The 20280-nt window shown below is 40.7% G+C and overlaps 1 protein-coding gene across 3 annotated transcripts in view; it reads left to right on the top strand.

Moving 5' to 3' along the window:
• LOC100644466 overlaps positions 1-20280 on the top strand; it is a 71145-nt gene that overhangs the window by 37214 nt on the left and 13651 nt on the right. For all 3 annotated transcript variants that reach the window (XM_048414126.1, XM_003402159.4, XM_012318247.3), the window contains exons 2-3: positions 13449-14183; positions 17727-17898. In XM_048414126.1, the coding sequence (XP_048270083.1) occupies positions 13449-14183; positions 17727-17898 (907 nt within the window). The remainder of the gene's footprint in view (positions 1-13448; positions 14184-17726; positions 17899-20280) is intronic.

The following is a 20280-nucleotide window of genomic DNA, read 5'->3' as shown; positions in this document are numbered from 1 at the left end:
ATATATTGTGTTGGCAACTAAGTGATTGCGGACTTTGTCAATACCACCTAATGACAAAATCCGCAATCACTTAGTTGCCAAGCCAGTAATAGCAGATCACGTCCAGATAAGTAAATATAATCAGCAGAAGTTCATTAATTGGATGTTAACTGAAATTTTATTCCAATAAATAGAGTTCTAGTGAATAGTATTAAGGATGTATGACAGTGGAGTTGGAGCTTTATTTGTTACACTGTTTTGAAGGGAATATTTCTTTTTTCTAGCGTGTTATATCGCACGTGGTGGGCGTTGAGGTAGAACATGGTGTTGCGCGAGGGAAACAGAAACAGATCTTAATAGGAGGATAAATACCCCTGTCGGTTCGTTGGCCGCGTTGGTTTTTTATATCGCCGTGGCACGAACCCTTCTTCAACCCTCTCTCGACGCGTCCCTTTTTCTTCTTTATATCTGTGTAGTGGGCCACCTCGTTGATCTTCCTCCGGTGAAGAGGCGTGTAAAGTATCTCTCTTGAGGATAATCTGAACGATGTATCGAGATTATCCTATTATTAAGACACTACTCCATATAATATGACACTAACTACGTAACACGCGTCGATATTCCATTATAATTAAATACACGATCAATTTTTAATTGCGAATAATTCGACAAATTTTTTATTGCGTATTTAACTCCGTAAGACACTTCGTTCTTCTTTTCTTCATTCGATACGTACCTACCTTGAGCCTAGCAGGCCACCTCATCGAAGTCCTTGAGGATGAGGATTTCTACGATGTTCGTTGGTGGTCGCAGCGTTTTCAATATTCTTCCAACGTTTATTATTACGGTGACAGTTTAATTTCTTATTTGTTAAATTAATGTAGTAGTTTAGTTACAATAAAATCCACACAATGTTTCGCAAGAGGCAAAGATACAATTTTTGTTATTGTTTTTATTGTTAATAGTATAACGTAAGGAAAACTTGAACAATAAGTATAGTACTAGAAATTCCATGTTTTAAATTATTATAAATAACATAATTATTAATATTTATTGCTTACAAAAAATCCAAGATATTTTTTATATTTTTAATACCAAAAATAGAATAAATTTTCCATTTTTCAAATCGATCATTTTACATTCTTTATTATTTTACATTACGTCATTTATCAAAGGCTTAATTATTGTTATTGTTACGACAATATTTTGTTAACTTTTGGTCAGCAAGTTCAGAGCGAAACATAGACAATGAAACGATGGAAATGGATCTTTAGAGTCGGCTTATATTTCATTTTATCGTTTCTGAACGACCTCGATGATCCGAATCGTTTTAAACGAGAGTTACGAGCAGACGTGTCGACAGGTTACACCGCCGCGTGAAAAGCGGCATCATAACCGACGATGCTGATTAACCAGTCATCGATTTCTATCGATCGTATCGTCGTGCCATCGATCCGCCCGCCATCTGGTCGAACCGGCTGTTCTCTCCGTTTTCGTGTACGAGGAATCGCGATGCGCAGTTGGCAGCGGTCAATTTCCCTTTCATCCCGATAATTTCGTTACTATCTTTCCTTAAAAATATGTGGCGCCAGTGTAGCAAATTTGAAGGCAACGAAATCTCTCAATTTAGAGGATAGTGAGATGTTAATATCTGCGAAATTTATTTGATAAAATAGAAAAGTGAAAACATATGATCGGGAGTCGTATTAGGTTGGTAACTAAGTGATTGCAGATTTTGTCATTAGGTGGTGTTGGCAAGATCCGCAATCACTTAGTTGCCAACCTAATAAATAGATTGTAAACGTTCAAGCAAATTCATATTTTTATGAACACAAACATTTGTTTCGCCTACTAAAAGTTATAATATAATAATCGTCTACTAAAAAACAATTATATTGCGGATGTTTACGCAAATTTATATTTTTCTAATCATAATGGAAGAATAGAGAAAGATATATGATACATCGCAAATATCTTTTTCAATTTATCGTTACCTGTATTATCTCATTGTGGTAAATGCTTTTATGGAAATTATTAATCCGTTTCTTGATCGTGCAGTTATGTAATGAAACTGAGAAATGTTTGTATAAAAATGCATAGAAGTATAGTTGATCGTTTCTAAGAGGTGAGTTTGCTTTCAAAGAGAAAAATTGATTTGCTACTTTACAAAACTCTATGAAAACTGTTGGTCTGAAACCGTGAAAGACAAATGCTGGAAATCGAAGACATAAAATCTGGAGGGTGACGACGATGGTCGATGAGATTTCGGAGGCAGCGACACAGGCGGCAGCTGCCGTCTGCCAGGGCGGTCACCCCCGACGACGTATGCAAATCATCCAAGTATTCCCCTCGGGGAGCTGCATTCGTCCTTGCACGTCCGTGAATACGTATAATGCAACGATTAAGAGACGAACACGTCTCTTGGGTAGGGAAGGCAATTAAAAAGCAGCACTCGAAGGTATTTAAGCGTCGACGGGACTCCGCAGCTGAGGGCGTCTTCGGCAAGAGGTGCTCTTGTGCCACTTGAAACGCTCTTCGCGCGGTGTACCGCATCATCGGCCGTAGTTGAGACACGGGTTGGGCTTAATTGCCGCCAACGTCGAAATTTCGAGCAATTTGCAAGGCGGGGAAGCGACGACAGATGAACACGCCAAGAAACGACCAGATACATATACACGTTTGTTTATAAATATTAGGGCACCAAATCATTGCATTCGTACAAAATAAAAATTTAAGAACTTGTAAAATATATTTTACAAGAGTTAGAAAATTAACAATCATATGTTGATCTTCCAATCTCATTGAAAAATTGTTGAACTAATTGAAGTTCTATTGAGGGAAGTTCAGTCCAGGATTTTTTCTTATCAGGAAGCAGATCCTTTTGGCTAATGTGGTGACGTTGTCCCAAGTAAGCTGAGAGCTTAGCATGGCGTGATGAGGATTGCCCACGTTTCCTTACTTAATTTTATTTATTGCTCTAAGATTCTCGAATTTCTGCTTGTCTTCATATAGTTTCAAACCGGATAATAACAACTCGTCAAATTTGTACTAACATTCTAAGCTTTATCTGAGATTCTATAAATGTCATAATACTTGTGGATAGGAGTGTATGCATGCTATAGAGGTGGTTGAAATAAAGAAAAGAGAGCAGAAAGAAAGAGGAGGAATACGGGGAGAGCAGCGTGCGTATAGTAGGTGGGGAGGAAAGAAGGAAGAAATGGGTCTCTCCTTGAGCCTTGGTTCCGAGGGGAGCGGAATTTTGAAAACAGGTTATGGAGGCAAGAGGCGCGTGCCTGCCGACGTGTCCCACGAGTTCGGCAGCTGCGCTCGTCTGAATGGGAAGTGCCCCGAGCATGTGCGATCCACGCTTTTCGACGGAGGCATATGCGTGTACGGTTCGTGAACCGCTGGCTCGAGCCACCACGGCCAAATCGTCTACGAAAGATTATGAAAATATACACGATTCATATACCCCTCTTTCTCTGCTCTTTCTCCTTAGAAACTCTCTTCTGTCTGCTCCACCCTCTCTTTCAATGTACTCGGGGTTCCAGTGCACATTTTATATCTACACTTCACATATTGTCGTATCTGGAGCTCTAGCACGTTATGAAATCTGCACCTCCCACTGTTCTTCCACCTTTTCACCGTCTTGCTCCCCTTCTCTGGCTTTTGGTCGTTGGCGTCTCTACTATTACTACGCTGCCTTCCCTAGACTCTGTCCCGACTGTTATACGCTGGCTTAGCGCCTAACTGTTCGGGGCAGCTGATAGCCACAGACGGGGGTGGCGAGGCTTGGAGTTTCCGAGATCTTCGGGTTGCATCTCGTTCCTGTGTATGGTTCTAACGTCTGCCTCTGCTCTTAAAGTGGATATAAAGCAATCGAAATTGGGATCTGTCGGGGATGACTACTGCGCCGTGTCCCGTGGTGAACGAAATAATTCCACTCCACAGCAGAAAACCATTCCATTTCCATTGCTCCATATCGAACGTAATAGCGAAGAGAGTTCGTCGATTTTCACCTAACGACGAATCGCGTTGACGTATACACTCGTGTATATTCTTACGATCTTTAACCCCTTAACCTACAACTACGGGCATAGCCCATAGTACGATGATCGGCTCAAATATAATATATAATATAATATATAATAGCTTGTTTACATTTTCGGCCCAAAATTCTCGGACGTAAATCGTAGGTTAAGGGGTTAACGCGTTGACTGTCGCGTCACCCATATTCGGGTGACGGTAAAATTTCTGGTCGGGCCGCGTTACGGCATTCGGGCGACAGCAAATTCTCTGATCGAGCAGCGTCACCCATATTCGGGTGACGTCAAAGTTCCGCAACAGGCCGCGCCTTCGTGTTCGGGCGACAGCAAAGTCTCTGGTCGACCAGCGTCACCCATATTTGGGTGACATCAAAATTTCTGGTCGGGCCGCGTCACCCGAATACGGGTAGCACTTATTTGACTATTTACGAAGGTATTTGAAAAATATTTTCCACAGGAAGTAATAAAACTATTGAATTGTTATAAAAGCAATACGAAAATTGTTTATTAAGAAAATTGTTTAGAATGTGAAACTTTAAAGCGTTCTATAGAAAGCTGAGTTTGGTCAGGTCAATTTGGACAATAAGTTGTTGCTTTAAATTCTACCGTGTCTTTGATCGGTCCGTTTGACGTCTTTTATCCGCACAATATAGTTTGCATGCGCGTGTCTAATGCTTCTTCCGGAATCATTTTTCCGAACGGCGATATTACGCTGACTGCGTCGAAGACAAGAATTTTTTGTATTGTAAATCTTCTAATATTTACATTCTTCGAATGCCAAGTTTTCGGTACCATTTGATTCCTTTTGCGATTGTGGTGGCATAAGAAACTATTTGGTCAGAATAATCTTATATCACACTTTCCTTCATTATATTCGACAACAGCCAGTGGTTTTAATGTTGGAGCATGTTTTAGCCATAAAATTCTCACATCCCGTGTATCTTTCCATTCGAGTACGACAATCCCGTTATCATCTTCTTTGGATACCATCTATCTTTTCTTACTTTGCAATGAAGAACATCTTTTTGTTATTTCTAAATGTTACTAAAATATCGGTGGAAGTACCTGGCAGAGTACGTTTGATACAGCGCCACTCGTGGCCCGAAGGAGATTTCATTGAAAACACACGCGCCAGTCAACGTGTTGATGAAATCCTCGGCGTCTATGTCGATAAAACGTACAGCAAACCGAATTAACCTTTCGCACCGGTTAGTCTCTGTCGATCAGATAAAGAGAAAAAAAACAGGGGATCGATCAAAGGAACAGCTTCAACTCGTCAATCTTGGCTCCAGTTCAGCTGGTTGGTAGCCATCGGGGGTGGAGATTACCGAGCCGGAGGAGTCCGAGACTGGCCCGCACCTCTTGCTCCTCTTTCGCAGACAGGAGATTTTTTTCCAAGCTGAATATAACATATCTTAGGACTTACGAATTTCCGTGTTTAAACGAGGCGCAGCTGATACCAGACCGGTCCCGGAAGGACCAGGGGGCCCTTCCCTCTCTCTCTTTCTTTGGTCACATTGGAAAATCATCCCTCTCTCCCCTTGTTCTCGCGCCCTGTTTCTCTCCATCGCTCGTGGAGGCTGCAGCAGCTTTTAAGAGACACGTGACCAGAGACACGCCCAAAATTTTTCGTATAATTCGAGAATCGCTGTCGGTGCCTGTCCGGATACGTTCATCCTGGTCGTACGAGGGGTTGGCCTGTCCTTTCGATTGATGTCTCTTCTCTGAGGGAAGGCCGCGCCTCTGCTACTGTGAATCGCTTAACAAATTGACAGTCGAGTCGAAAAGCATGCAAGAATCTGCTCTCCCCTTTCTTTCTTTTTCTTCTGCTCTTCTCATGCCAAGGTTCAAGATGATGCTGTTCAGTAGAATCGGTCAATAACGTCTATCCGGTTCGGGGATTGTGTTCGCATTTGGATCAAGGCAAACAACGATCTTCCATACGTCTCAGATTTTCCACGTTCGTTTGCCAGTGATTTACATTTTCTAGATCGCGTTTCAATTTTTCTACTACGCATAACACGCGTCCACCTTTCCTTTCCATCAACGAAAGCGGATACGCCTTTACGCAACGGCTGCCGTGCTCCACAAACAATGCATCACGTTAATTTTTCGTTTTTGCTTATGTAAATATTCGTCGATCGGACTTACTGTGACGCGAGCACACTTGTAGAAAGAATCTTAATTACCCGGTGCATAGATGTTCTTATGTAACGTCCGCGGTATGGACCAATCAATATTCTACCGATATTATGCTATTTATACGCGCTTAACACTTTAACTGCCACGCCGAAATCACATGTTCCGCGGAGGACGCCACGAGAGTATTTTTACTATTCAAAGCATATAATGGCAAAGTAATAATAAATTGATGATGTAAGACAACATTCTTTGCCAATGGACCGTTTATCTTATTGGTGGTCACGGGTGACCACCGTGGCGCCTTGCTAACAGTTCACAGTGACGTATTATAACAAGGCTTCGTTTATTTCAACAAACCATTCGCATTCGTTATTTCGTCGTAGGCAAAACGTGCAGAATATATCGTTGAAACGCGTAGAAGATATTAGTAAACAGTATTACGATTATTTTTATGATTTCGACGAAACTTTCGGCTGAAACGGTAGAGGCCCGGAAAAAAAATTATGTTTGCGATAAACCAATGGCAGTGGTAGATTACCAACAGTGGAAAATGTGCTGTAGATTTATCAGATCAAATGGTAGCATATTCTACAGCACATAGAAGAACCCTCAAGTGGTATATAAAATTAGCTTTAGAGTTACTGTTAAATACATCAATTTCAAACGCGATGATACTCTATAAACAAGCAAGAAAAACAAAAACCAAGGTATCAGCTTTTAGAATGGCACTCGCAACGCACCTTACACAGTGCCATTCACCAGACCCGTGAAATATACTTATTCGACTAAGATTGCGAAACGAAACGCAGAAGAAAGAAGGACAAGCGTATCTGGCACGAAAATTTTGCAGAGAGTGGTATAAAAAAAATGTTAAACAGTTAGGATCAAAAATTGGTAAGAATCGGACCAAAAGAGCGACCACCTATCGTCCAGATTGTATCGATGAGCCACATTTATGTTTAAAGTGTTTTAACACAGTTTTTTTTTATTGATGTTTCAATAAAAATGTTTAATCGTTCAATGGGCACTTTTTATTTCAAAGTATCTTCTATTTATCGGTTATATTCAAAATGCCCTAACTGTCAATTTTCACACAATTTTTACAATTATAAAAAGTTGAGGCGCGCCGGTCAACAATGACCGTGATGGGTCTTATATGATCCACGTGGCAGTCAAAGTGTTAAACTTCGCGAGACTCGCAGGGAAAACGTTAGAAGTCGCGACGAGATGGTTTCGTGTGGTTGCGAGTGCGCGTGTACTCGGACCTGTCCTCGACTCGTCGCAAGCATTAACGAATTGCAGACCTCTGACAGCACGAAGTTGTCGCGTTTATTGACACATCGCTGCTTCTTGGCAGCCCAAATAAATAGATTTTCCGAGTGGATCATTCGAATCGTTGTTTGCTTTCTTTCGAGACTACTAACGATATTAGGTCGCCCGAAAAGTTTCTTTCGTTTCATAAGGTGATAATAGATGAACAACAATTTCTGTTTTATATTATTTTATTGAATTTATATTATGATCCATTTCGTTATATTTCTATTATTATGTTCGTGCATAATTTAATAAACTAATATAAAACAAAACACATTGTGCGTCTATTATTTCCTTATAAAACGAATGAAACTTTTCAGACGATGTAATAGCTATCTCTTCTCTGAAATATTGGCTTGGCAACTAAGTGATCGCGGATTTTATCATTAGGTGGTAAGAACAAAATCTACAATCACTTAGTTGCCAACCTAATAGAATCTTCAAATACAAATTCTCCTCTCTTCGCACGAGATTATAAAGCCATCGACTTATTTGTATTTCTACAAATTCACAACGACGATTACGCAATGCGTAGATATTATCGTGTGTTCTGATAAGATTACGAGTCTATGACATAAATTAGACGCTAAATCAACAGCGTTATGAAACAATTACTCGACAACATTGGAGCGTAAGAAACCACATTTACAGAAAAATCTATGGAACGACATCGTGCGGACTATTCGCAACTTTCTTCGTGTTAAGATAAATGTTCGATCTCATTTCTCTGCCAACAGATTTTAACATTTTACCGACCGATAGCTGATTAATCGGATTTTTATCGCTGACGCTTACCGACCGATCGCTGACAATTTTTTTCATTATTTGAGCAGTAATTTGTTATTTACTACTAAGGTACCTCGCTCAGTTGCGTCAGTTGCGTTGCTTTCTAAGCTTCCACAGTTTTATACCAATTTGAAAAACGTACCGTTCGCGATGAACGAAAAGAATGGTATTGGAGAGTCTAAACCGAAGCAGAGCCGGCGCCAAGGAGAATCTGCGCCTGAGCTGCTGGTCGGACGTGCGTATACTGTTGAACCACTAGTGGTCAGTAAAGTGTTAAGAGTGTCGCCGATGGAAACGTTGCTACTGGTTTGCGTCCTTTGCGGGCGTTCAAGTCTCTAATTGTTAGCGCGCCTTCTCTCGCGTGTACGCGATCTATAGTTCGATTTTATTCGAAACTTTTCCCATAGAATAACGTAGAGAGAAAAATTGCAAGATTTTAAGAAGCTTTTGTTAGAAATATAGAGGAATTCGTGGATATAACTAGGTGACACAAGAGAGGAGCTGCATCGTAAGTTAAAGTACGGCCCACGTGGTCTGCTCTTGATAATTGATCATTTCCCTCGTCGACGCGCCGTTAAACGCTTCTGCTCGCTCGTTCCCGGCGAGATAGCTCTCAACACGAATCGCGAACCGTCTTGAATTTAGGTTATTTTCTAATTGCACGCACTTTACCGTAACTTCCGGTCTCGCGGTGCCGTGCATCACGCTCCTCTGCACGTTTACTGCGTTTTTTACCATTTTTTGACAAGATTCACCGCCAAGATAATCTCGTTCTCTATATTCATCTGTTATTTCCTTCTTGATAGAAGCTGTTTAAAACGAGGTAATCGTTTCTAACGAATTGTTCGAAAAATATTTGGTCGACGACCAACTGCTTTGTCATCGAGTTTCTTCGAAGTCTTTTCGTTGAAAATAGAATTACATTATCCTATCGAAAAATTCATTCTCCGTGACAGTTTCCATTGTAAAGGCAGCTATAACAATAAAATCGAAGTTTCCGATCTGTATTCAAAGACAAAGCACGATTCACACGACACACCTATGGAGGAACTCGTTTTTATCTTTCATAGAATATCGTTTGAAAGGCGAATCAAAGTTCCTTATCATGCAAATAGAACACGATCCCTTTCAGCAACGTCTCTTTCAGCTTCGATAGTCGAACGACATCTCGAGGTTTTTTACCATCTTTTTCTTTTCTTTTTTATCATCGAATAGTTCCGTAGACCGCCACAGGCAAGTGCGAAACGTTCCAACGACGATTGACGTCACGCTACTTGACGCAAGGTGGCAGTTTTGTGTGTCACATTTAGCATGTTAAATCGAACGGAATCGACAACGTTCGAGTTCCGTGAAATCGATGCGATACTGTAACACTAGAACTATCGATAGTTAGCACGAAGCTATTTCTATGAAAACCAGTCAAAATAACTGGTCTTCTAAAAATACCTACTAATAGAATATTTTTATATTTATTGATTTATTACTTTCTTACAGAAATTCCATGTTATGTGGTATATTTTTGGGATTATTAGTTCATTTGGGACCATCATCTCTAAACGAGGATTGACACATTTATAAAATTGTAGAACCAGTTATTTTCACTGGTGTGGTATTTCTAGTGTTAGCATTTAGCGATTTAGCGATCGATCCGGAATTTTTTTAATAACTGATATCGTCATGTCGAATGTACGAATGTCGAATACGCAGTAAAAATTTTCAAAACGTGTGGCAAGTTGTACAAAACGAGGAAACTGGTTAATTGGGGGTTGATAAACAGATTGCAGCACCCTTTTACACTTTGACAAGTACCAGTCATTTCGAGTGGTATTGGTGTAAGTAGCCTTGATAGAAAATTATTCTCAGTTTGAATACATAAAAAAGAAAATAAAATTCATTATATTATTCCTTTAGTTATCGTTGCGAAAGTTATCATATCATTGCGGAAAAAAATATAATACGAAGTAGGAATTTTAAAATAAAACTGTAAAACCAATCAATTTGACCGGTGTGGTAGTTCTAGTGTTAAACACGCCTAATTTCCCCGGCACGTATCTATCCAATGAATCATGGCAACGACGATTACATGTTAACCGGTTGCTATCTTTCTACGTGACTCTGGCAAATCACCTTCGACTCCGCCATCTACCAACTCTTAATAAATTCACGATGTTATTATAGTTAGCAGTGCTATTACGAGATCGCGGGTTTTACAGAAACACTGGCGGGAAATATATTGGATTGGCAACTAAGTGATTGCGGGTTTTGTCAATACCATCTAATGACAAAATCCGCAATCACTTAATTGCCAACCCAATACATAGACGAGAGTTAAACCGTTCATTATCGCGAGCAATATCGCGTATAACTTACGACACGTCTATTACTGGGACAAGGTCGTCGTGAAATCTGCAATGTCCTCTGAAAAACGATTCCGGTTGAGATCAGATCGACTACGATCGAGTTTGTGCTCAATCGATCGCGTTCGTGTGCTGTATGTACGATCGATGGATAAATGAGGATTCATCATGTTGGTTAATTAACACTTCACCGACCGATAGCCGATTAATCGGTTTTTCGTCGCCGACGCTCACCGACCGATAACCTATTAATTGGCTTTTTGTCACCGACAATCTTTTTCATTAATTAAGCAGTAATTTGTTATTTACTACTATGGTACCTTGCTCAGTTGCATCAATTGCGTTGCTTTGTAAGCTTCCAAAGTTTTATACCAATTTGAAAAACCTACCGTTCGCGATGAACAAAAAGAATGGTATTGGCGAGTCTAAACCGAAACAGAGCCGGCGCTAAGGAGAATCTGCGACTGAGCTGCTGATCGGATATGCATATGCTGTTGATCCGCTAGCGGTTGGTAAAGTGTTAATAAAGCGATACGAGGAAGAAATAGGAACACTGACGTAGCGCTTTTCTGGAGCAATGTCATTTCTTGAATATTAGGTTGGCAACTAAGTGATTGCTGTGTTTGTCATTAGGTGGCATTGACAAAATCCGCAACCATTTTGTTGCCAATCCAATAAGATATTGTATTCTTAGAGTACTTTCATCATACGAAATAGACGATTTGCTAGAAACAAAAAACAGCTGTTGTCGAGTGCTGATTTTCACTAACACGTAATAACACGACAGTGGAATCAATATTATAAAAAATCATTTGTGTCATGACTTATTATATTATTGAGTGAGAATTACCTACCGGGCTGACAACTAAGTGATTGCGGGTTTTGTCAATACTACCTAATGACAAAATCCGCAACCACTTAGTTGCCAGGCCATTACTTCTATAAAAACAATCTGCCGCGAGAGATACAAGTTTCTGACGTAATTAGAAATAATTTTTCGATATAAATACACGCACAGTGACTGTGTAAGACGATAACTATTTCGTTTCGAAAGATTAGGAAGAATGTATCGTTGAATGCATCGAAGACAATGTATTGAGCAGCAATTAAGAATGTTATTGCATTCCTTCGCCTTCCTGGAAAAACACGAATAAGACTTGTGATTTTCTATTAATAAGGCCTTCAATTTCAATACACAGAGACAACCACTTACATCGGTAATTTACAAATACCGCAATCTCGTAGGAAAATGGATGGTTTCGTAGAATTTAGACAATGAAAATCTCACTGTCGCGAAAAACGGATATGAACGATGGATAGGGTGCAACCTGATCCAATCGTTGGGAATAATCGGCGCGAGGGTGGCAGATGGTTTTAAGGGACCCAAACGTGGAAAACAATTTCTTTTCGTGGCAAATATTTTACTTCCAAACAGAGCACAATGACAGCCTATGGTCGAATAGCGACACAATGGTTTCGTGGATTTAACAAGGAAAAGCCTTGCATTTTGTGGAGATGGCCTTTTCACAAAAGTATCGCGTTCACGTGGCCGTGTTCTCTGGTTTACACACCACCTCGATTTTTCTAAGAGGCGCCGACCCTCGAAACCGCGTGCTATCTATCGAAAAATATTTACCCATAGACATTTATATACCACGTTGCCCGACGATTTTCCATTTTCGAAAAAATTTTTTTCCAAGAGACCTAACATATAACGTTGAGAAGCTCGTGTTTTTTGATCAAATTCCAAAATATCGAATTGCCAGATATTTTTCAACCCTTTGCACTGCTACGTCGAGTGTGACTAGTGGACATCAGTTTTTGTCTCCTTTGTCGAGTCCCAGTCGACATTGTTTCATGTTCAAGTCGATAGATTGCGTGCTGGGAATTGTTTCAAGATATATCACACACCTAAAAATTAGAAAATACAATAGTGTGAATAAAACTGGTATTTAAATGAATTCCTTTTTTCATTTATTTATTTCAATTCTCTTATTTTTTAGTTAAAGTAAATTTCAAATGCCGCCAACGAAATTCAAATAAAATTCGCAGTGCAAAAAGTTAAAGATAGTAAATCGAGGTCGGCGAAAATTGAGAAGGTTAGTCGCGTGCGATGTGAACGTTACATTGTCGTACGATCTTCAGTGTATACATATGTATTGGGCTTCTAGTAGATCGCTGCTTCGAATTAGGACCGTCGGACGTCAGGAAGGGTTAATTGCGGCTATTTCCATGATAAAAGGAACGTAGAGCGAAAGACTGTGTGAATCACGCAACTAGATCCTCTAGATCCAACCTAAATTTCTTTTATAACTACTAACAACGACCACTTTTACTATGAGATTGCAAAAAAGGACAATTGCAATTAACGATAGAAGGTATCGCACGCTTCTCTTCGCCAACTAAGTGATTGCAGATTTTGTCAATAGATGGTATTGACAAAAATTGACACTTAGTTGCCAGGCCAATATTTAGAAGAGTCTAGGATAAAAAATCCAGCCCCCATTTTTACCTAAAAATTCAGTATTGCTCGATTCCTTCCACTAAACTAAATCGCCGAAATTTCACCGGTAAAGTCCCCCCTCCCTAGATATGCACTTACCACGATATAGAGGCCCCTGCATGTGGCCAGACGAAAAACCACCCGCGCATACACGCGTCGATCCTCTCCAAGTAAGGATATATTATTCGGTTGCTTGTGTTCGGTTGGCACGGCGTGTTTAACTACCCCCGGGTGTGCGTGGATCAGCCGGCTAGATGAAGCGGAGCCGGGCCGAGATAAAACACACTGTAAACGGCCGGCCGGTCGGATATTTGGTTACAGGGAGGCGGCGGCACGTGCGCCGCAGCTCCGGGCCAGGTGGTGGAGCTCGTGCCGTTGAAGAAACAGAAGAGGCAGCAGCAGCGGGGGTGGGAGGCTACGTGGACGGTCTGGACGAAGGAAGGGGAGGATGCGATGCGGTAGGAGCGAGCGTGCTCGAGGAGGTTAGTTGCTCACCGGTGGCCGATGGCGAGGTCTGCTGCGGCGACAGCAGTACCACCACCAACTACAGCCACCGTCGTCATCACCTGCATCATATACATCGTCGCTATAGTCATCGTCATCAGCAACAACAACAACTACAGCGTCAACGATGTCACCAACGAAGGGACAGCATGGCTAGCAACGAGCTGGTCGTCGACGAGGAAGCCGACGATGAGGCTACGTATCAGGACCAGGCTACCGCTGCTCCTCCTCATCGGGACATCCGTCACGAACTCCACCACCTACAACATCACCATCATCATCTGCATCATCACCATCACCACCATCACCACCCTCACCATCACCATCATCATCATCTGCATCATATCCATCAGCGACTGCGGGACGACAGACCGCCTTGCGATCGGGACGAAAACGCCGATCGCATCGTCCGGACCACCAGCAATCGCCACGCGGATGGTACCACCGCCACTGACAACCCTGCCACCGTCACTGCCATGACGAGAGGATGCAGGATCCCGCCCTACCTCGCTACTCTACTCATCCTCTCTTATACCCTCTTCGGTATAGCAGGTTAGTGCACGAGCCTTTTTTCTCTTAAGTTTGTCCATTTTTACGTCCGGTTGCTCGTTATCGCGAGACGGTAACGTGATACATAGTGGTGGGACCAGTGAAGTGATGAAATGACCTCGAGAACGAGCCAGTGTTGTCAGAATTGTATCTGTGGAAACGATAAGATTGTAATCGTGTAGATCAACTTTGTTCATTCGCAACATCGATTTAAGAAACTTTTGGAAAGTTTGAACATTTTTGCAAATTTTATACAAATTCGGCCAATTAAGATACTGTCAGATCGCAATCTATTGGGTTGGCAACTAAGTGATTGCGGATTTTGTCGTTAGATAGTATTGACAAGGTCCGCAATCACTTAGTTGCCATGGAAATATACAAGTTTGAAACGCGTGTCACATAAAACTGCAAAAGCATTACCGTGTGTTGATATAATTCGATGACGCTGAATTATAAGGTCAACAAATTACAACGTACACAGTCGATAAGTTAGCGTATACAAAGCGATCCCGTTGTCCGTATTTAGAGGAGGCGAACTCGAGTGGACGCGTGGCAGCGACAGATTGCGAGAACGCGACACGTGCGATGCTTCCCGAGACCCTAATCGCTCCTAACAATTACGTACATACCGCGTGAATTATTCCGGTGAATTTGTACACACATGGCCCTGTAAATGGCCCTCTAATCTTTCCGAAGCGCATAAAAGGAAACTGGACAAAAAATGGAAGTAATTGAAGGAAATTACAACAGAAAGTGGAAGTTTGCAAGAAACCAAATATTTTCCCAAATAACCGAGCATTTCTCTCTGTTAAACTTTGCAATCTTCAACTAACTGTGTCCAATAAATGGTTCCTTTTCGAAACCATAGTTGCCAATACAATTTACGATTATCTATTGTTCTTATCGCGAATAAAAGATCGTTCAGACACGTTTAGTCAAGTGGCAACTAATTTGAGCAACTTGGCGTGTGCCAAAATTTAGTCGGCTAGTTTAGTAAAACGTGCTAGTAGTTTAGTCAAGTGGCAAGTAATTTAGCAATTTACCGTATATGAACACTAAAATGTAATCAAGTAATTTAGCAAAACGATTTTGTCGTTTATCATGTTCTTTAGAACCTTCCAAAAATTTCATTCTTTTTTGTCCATTTCAAACAATTTCCGAAATTGCCCGGAAAATAGTTTGCGCCTAAACGATTACCAAATATCCTGGTTTCAAAAGATGGAAATCTCGACAGCTACCAGGTGCAGTGTACTTGACCGGATAATCTAGAAATTTCAATCTATTTCGAATCTATTGAACGTGTTTGAACGAGCCTTGATATTCTATGTGATGTTTATACAAATAACAGACGATAAATTCCACTGTAAATTTGATGTACGCGTTTTTAAAGAAACACGCGCAGAATCGTGTGGCATCGACCGTGTTCGGCGTATTGCAAAATTATAACAGGTGACAGATAGAGCGAGGCTCGCATGGCCGGATGCAACGTGCGCTGCGGTTCTGCATAAGAACGTCGATGTTGCTGCGAAGCTCGTGGCTCCTGGCGCGTCTCTCTTATTACCCGGCGGCCAAGTTTCACGTGGCGTGCGCGAATATTTTCCAACTTTCGAATTGTTCGATGGTATGGCAGATTAATGCGCCGAGTATCGAGTGCCTGGCGTTCCATTCGATCCTCCTTGTCCGTAAGGTGACATCGTGTCTCCTGTAAAAAGCATGTACGATCCATTAGCCATGGAAAATGCGACAAAATGGAATATTTCAAATTTTTGAACCTCAGAATGCGAGCAATCTTTCTGCTAGATTAATCGAAATGAAAAACTTGCGAAATATTTACGATGGCTGAGGCGAAACTTTCGACTAAATATTGGGAATATCAGGTTTTTCTAACGCTTTGACTGCCACGCTGAAATCACATGTTTCGCAGAGGGCGCCACGGGAGTATTTACTATTCAAAGCATATAATGGCAAAATAATAATAAATTCATGATGTAAGACGATATTCTTCCCCAATAGGCCGTTTATCTTATTGGTGGTCACGGGTGACCACCGTGGCGCGTTAGTAACAGTCGATAACGACATATTACAACAAGGCTTCGTTTATTTCGACAAACCATTCGTTTTCGTTATTTCGTCGTAAGCAAAACGTGCAGAATATATCGTTGAAACGCGTAGAAGATATTAGTAAACAGTATTACGATTATTTTTATGATTTCGACGAAACTTTCGGCTGAAACGGTAGAGGCCCGGAAAAAAAATTATGTTTGCGATAAACCAATGGCAGTGGTAGATTACCAACAGTGGAAAATGAACTGTAGATTTATCAGATCGAATGGTAGCATATTCTATAGCACATAGAAGAACCCTTAAGTGGTATATAAAATTAGCTTTAGAGTTACTGTTAAATACATCAATTTCAAACGCGATGATACTCTATAAACAAGCAAGAAAAACAAAAACCAAGGTATCAGCTTTTAGAATGGCACTCGCAACGCATCTTACACAGTGCCATTCACCAGACCCGTGAAATATACTTATTCGACAAAGATTGCGACACGAAACGCAGAAGAAAGAAGGACAAGCGTATCTGGCACGAAAATTTTTCAGAGAGTGGTATAAAAAAAATGTTAAACAGTTAGGATCAAAAATTGATAAGAATCGGACCAAAAAGGTGACCACCTATCGTCCAGATTGTATCGATGAGCCACATTTATGTTTAAAGTGTTTTAACACAGTGCACCGTTAGATGCAACATTTGTTCTCATTTTTTTTTTTTTTATTGATGTTCCAATAAAAATGTTTAATCGTTTAATGGGCACTTTTTATTTCAATGTATCTTCCATTTATCGGTTATATTAAAAATGCCCTAACTGTCAATTTTCACACAATTTTTACAATTATAAATAGTTGGGGCGCTTCGGTCAACAATGACCGCACAGTGGCGCCACAGTAGAAATAGTGGTGGGTCATATATGACCCAGGTGGCAGTCAAAGTGCTAATTACGACTTAATGCTACTGATAGGGATCGGTAACGTGAGAAAAAAAGATGCCGATGGAGGATAACAGAATGGAAAAAAGGTTTTCCAGTTTAGTTTTTACGAGGTACAAGGAGGGGAGAGACGATCACTTAGTCCGGCTCTAAAATACCGGACCACCCTTTGTGTTTGCCAAACCTGGAAGCCGAAGGAATTTCTAAAGCGGCTATTCGACAATTCGTCTCTCCCTTGTGCCCAATAATGGGATAAACGATGGTTGGCTTTTGGTCGTTACACAACTTAATCGTGCAAATTCACCGCCAACACGTTTTCAGCTTTCTCGCTGTCCTTTCATTAATCCACCATCGTGATTTCCACAATGGATAATGGCTGCTTTGAAAAGGCAACCTTTTTACAGTAAATTTCACAGTATATTTCGATGGAATCAACGTGGAAATATTTTTAGTGAAAGTAATTTAGTAGAGACGTCTGAAGTGACTGAAACAAGAAACTTGAGAAGGTATGCGCTGGTGATTCTATGGATGATTAATTTTGAATGATTTCTGTTGACAGACGCCTGTTCATCGCGGTCGACGCCGAAACCACGGCCACCGACGCCGACGCCTCGACCGAACATCACATTCCACATGTACACGTGTCCACCGGATTATGCGGAATGGTACTGCTTGAACGGTGCCACATGTTTCACTGTCAAAATCGTCGATTCCCTCCTTTACAATTGTCTGTAAGTACGCCGCTAGTTCATTTCTCTTCCTTCATTTTTATCAGAGAACAATTTTGCATTTCACTAAAGAAATAAAATAGTCAAATTCGAAGATGGTATGCTTCTGGGGTTAGCCATCCGCGTGTTATTTAGCAATTAAGTTAGGCAAATTTAGCAAATGTTCAGTTGACAAATTGTAAAGTACAAATTAAATAATAAAAAAGAAACTTTTTCACTTGTAGCGCAAGACGGTAAAAGTTCAAAGTATTGGCCTGGCAACTAAGTGATTGCGGGTTTTGTCGTTACCACCTAATGACAGAACCCGCAATCACTTAGTTGCCAACCCAATATACATAAATCGCTTAATCCTACTCCTAGTAAATTGAGGTTAGGAATCCTACTGTGCTTAAGTGACTATCGCTGTTTATTGCTGTAACACCGTGTCATATGGAAATATTATAATAATCTAACATCGAGGAATTGGAACTGAAGCTGCATTTTAAATTAATCTCACGCGATACAATCAGTTTTCCATATAAATCCGTGATATTAATTTCTGTTAATGTAAATATCAAGTATTTCATGATCGAAGAAATTCGAGGTTATGAAAATATCGAATTGCACGTAATATGCAAAGAAACATATAGAATATCCAAAGTGAATGTAATTTAGGTTGCATTTGTTAAAATATGAGATTGCATAAAGGTCAACAGTTCATTCATAATTCCAATTAATTTACCAATTGAAATACTGTATTGATATTACTATAGTGCTTCAAAGAACACGAAGTAGTATAAAAGTAGTATATTTTTCCTACAGTTGCAATTAACGATACAAATTACCGCACGCTTTTGTTCGACTTGGCAACTAAGTGATTGCGGATTTTGTCAATACCACCTAACGATAAAATCCGCAATCACTTAGTTGCCAAGCCAATACCATACCAACAGACCTTTCACAATCAAATCCGCTATTAACCTTCTGTACAACATTCTACAAGACCTTTCCGAAGGAACCACACACGATCTTCACCTCGAAATGTAATCGTGATGAAAGACCACACGCGCATGAGAATGCAGCCGCAGCATTCTGCGAGACTTAGTTTAATGGCAGATATTCGAATCACCGTTTCATTCGATACGCGTGCTTTTCGTATCCGATAGAAGAACAGCCGTTAACCGATTATTACGTATCGTATCTATCGACTATAGCGCGCCGTGGTTACCGTTCATTTTACAAATCTACCGTAAACTATGACAATGGCAGGTTACGTTGCAGATTCGAACGCCGTCTATCCCATCGAGCCTTAATTTATACTTTATTTAACGCGATCGTAGTTCGCCTGGGAAAACGTTACTTCGTAGAATATAAAGGAAACACATAGCGTTTCGTTTGCAGCACCGTTTAGCGTCGTTTTCGCTGATAACCATCGATCGTCCATTCCTGTAATCAACGTTACCTAGTTTCAGGTATTTCTGCGTGCCTGTCCCGAGATTGCTTACGTTTAAAGTAACTACACGGGATGATTTACGACCGTGTAACCCAGTGTCCATTTGTGTCTACTTTTCTCCGATTAGCCTGTTCCCAGTTGTATATCCTTTCGAAGCTTTCTATAAACGACATAGAAATTCACTTTGCCAACGCTCGATCAAGATTTCTTCGACTTATCGATCGGTTTGCAAACAATCCGCCTTGTGTAGCCGAGTTGGAAACCGATGTCCCATTTACCGGAGGGTCTCGTGGAACGATCGCTTTCCAAGAGGAAGCAGAACTATCTCACGGTGGAATGATTGCGACACGGCCGTATCACGCGTGGAATTTCAGCCGCGAAGACGCTTTGGAATATTACGTAATCAGACACACCCTTGGTAAATAGCAGCCAGTTGGAATGATCGTCGAAAATACGGTCGAACGCCATGGCTCCTCGCCATTAAATCTATCGATTATTCAAAGAGAATCTGCTGCAAAAGAAACAAAAAAAAATTCAGCGTTGATTCCCTAATTCCGCGATGTAAATCTTAACACATTGTTACCGGCCACGAGTAAACTCGTGATGCGCTTTTTTCCCGTATCAGCGTCGTTTTCTCAGTGCGCTGTTGGAGATGATACAGTGCAATTATTGGTCAGCATATCTCAAACTGTGTCTCACGTTTATAAGACCAGTCAAGTTGAGTCCTTTGTTGCAAAAAAAAATGTCAACGATGACGGAACGTATAAAAATCTCACGCATCAAAATATCATTAAACCTACGTGCATATTACAATACAATAAGCACATGAAAGGGGTAAATCGTGCAGATCAGTATTTGGCGAACAGCAGTATTTTACGAAAAACTTTAAAAAAAATTAGCATTTTTCCGATAAACTGCACCTTGCTCGATGCATATAAAATGTACTGTACCTA

The sequence above is a fragment of the Bombus terrestris genome, chromosome 18, assembly GCF_910591885.1.
Source record: "Bombus terrestris chromosome 18, iyBomTerr1.2, whole genome shotgun sequence".
NCBI lineage: Eukaryota > Metazoa > Arthropoda > Insecta > Hymenoptera > Apidae > Bombus > Bombus terrestris.
This window is presented reverse-complemented; position numbering and strand designations above follow the sequence as displayed.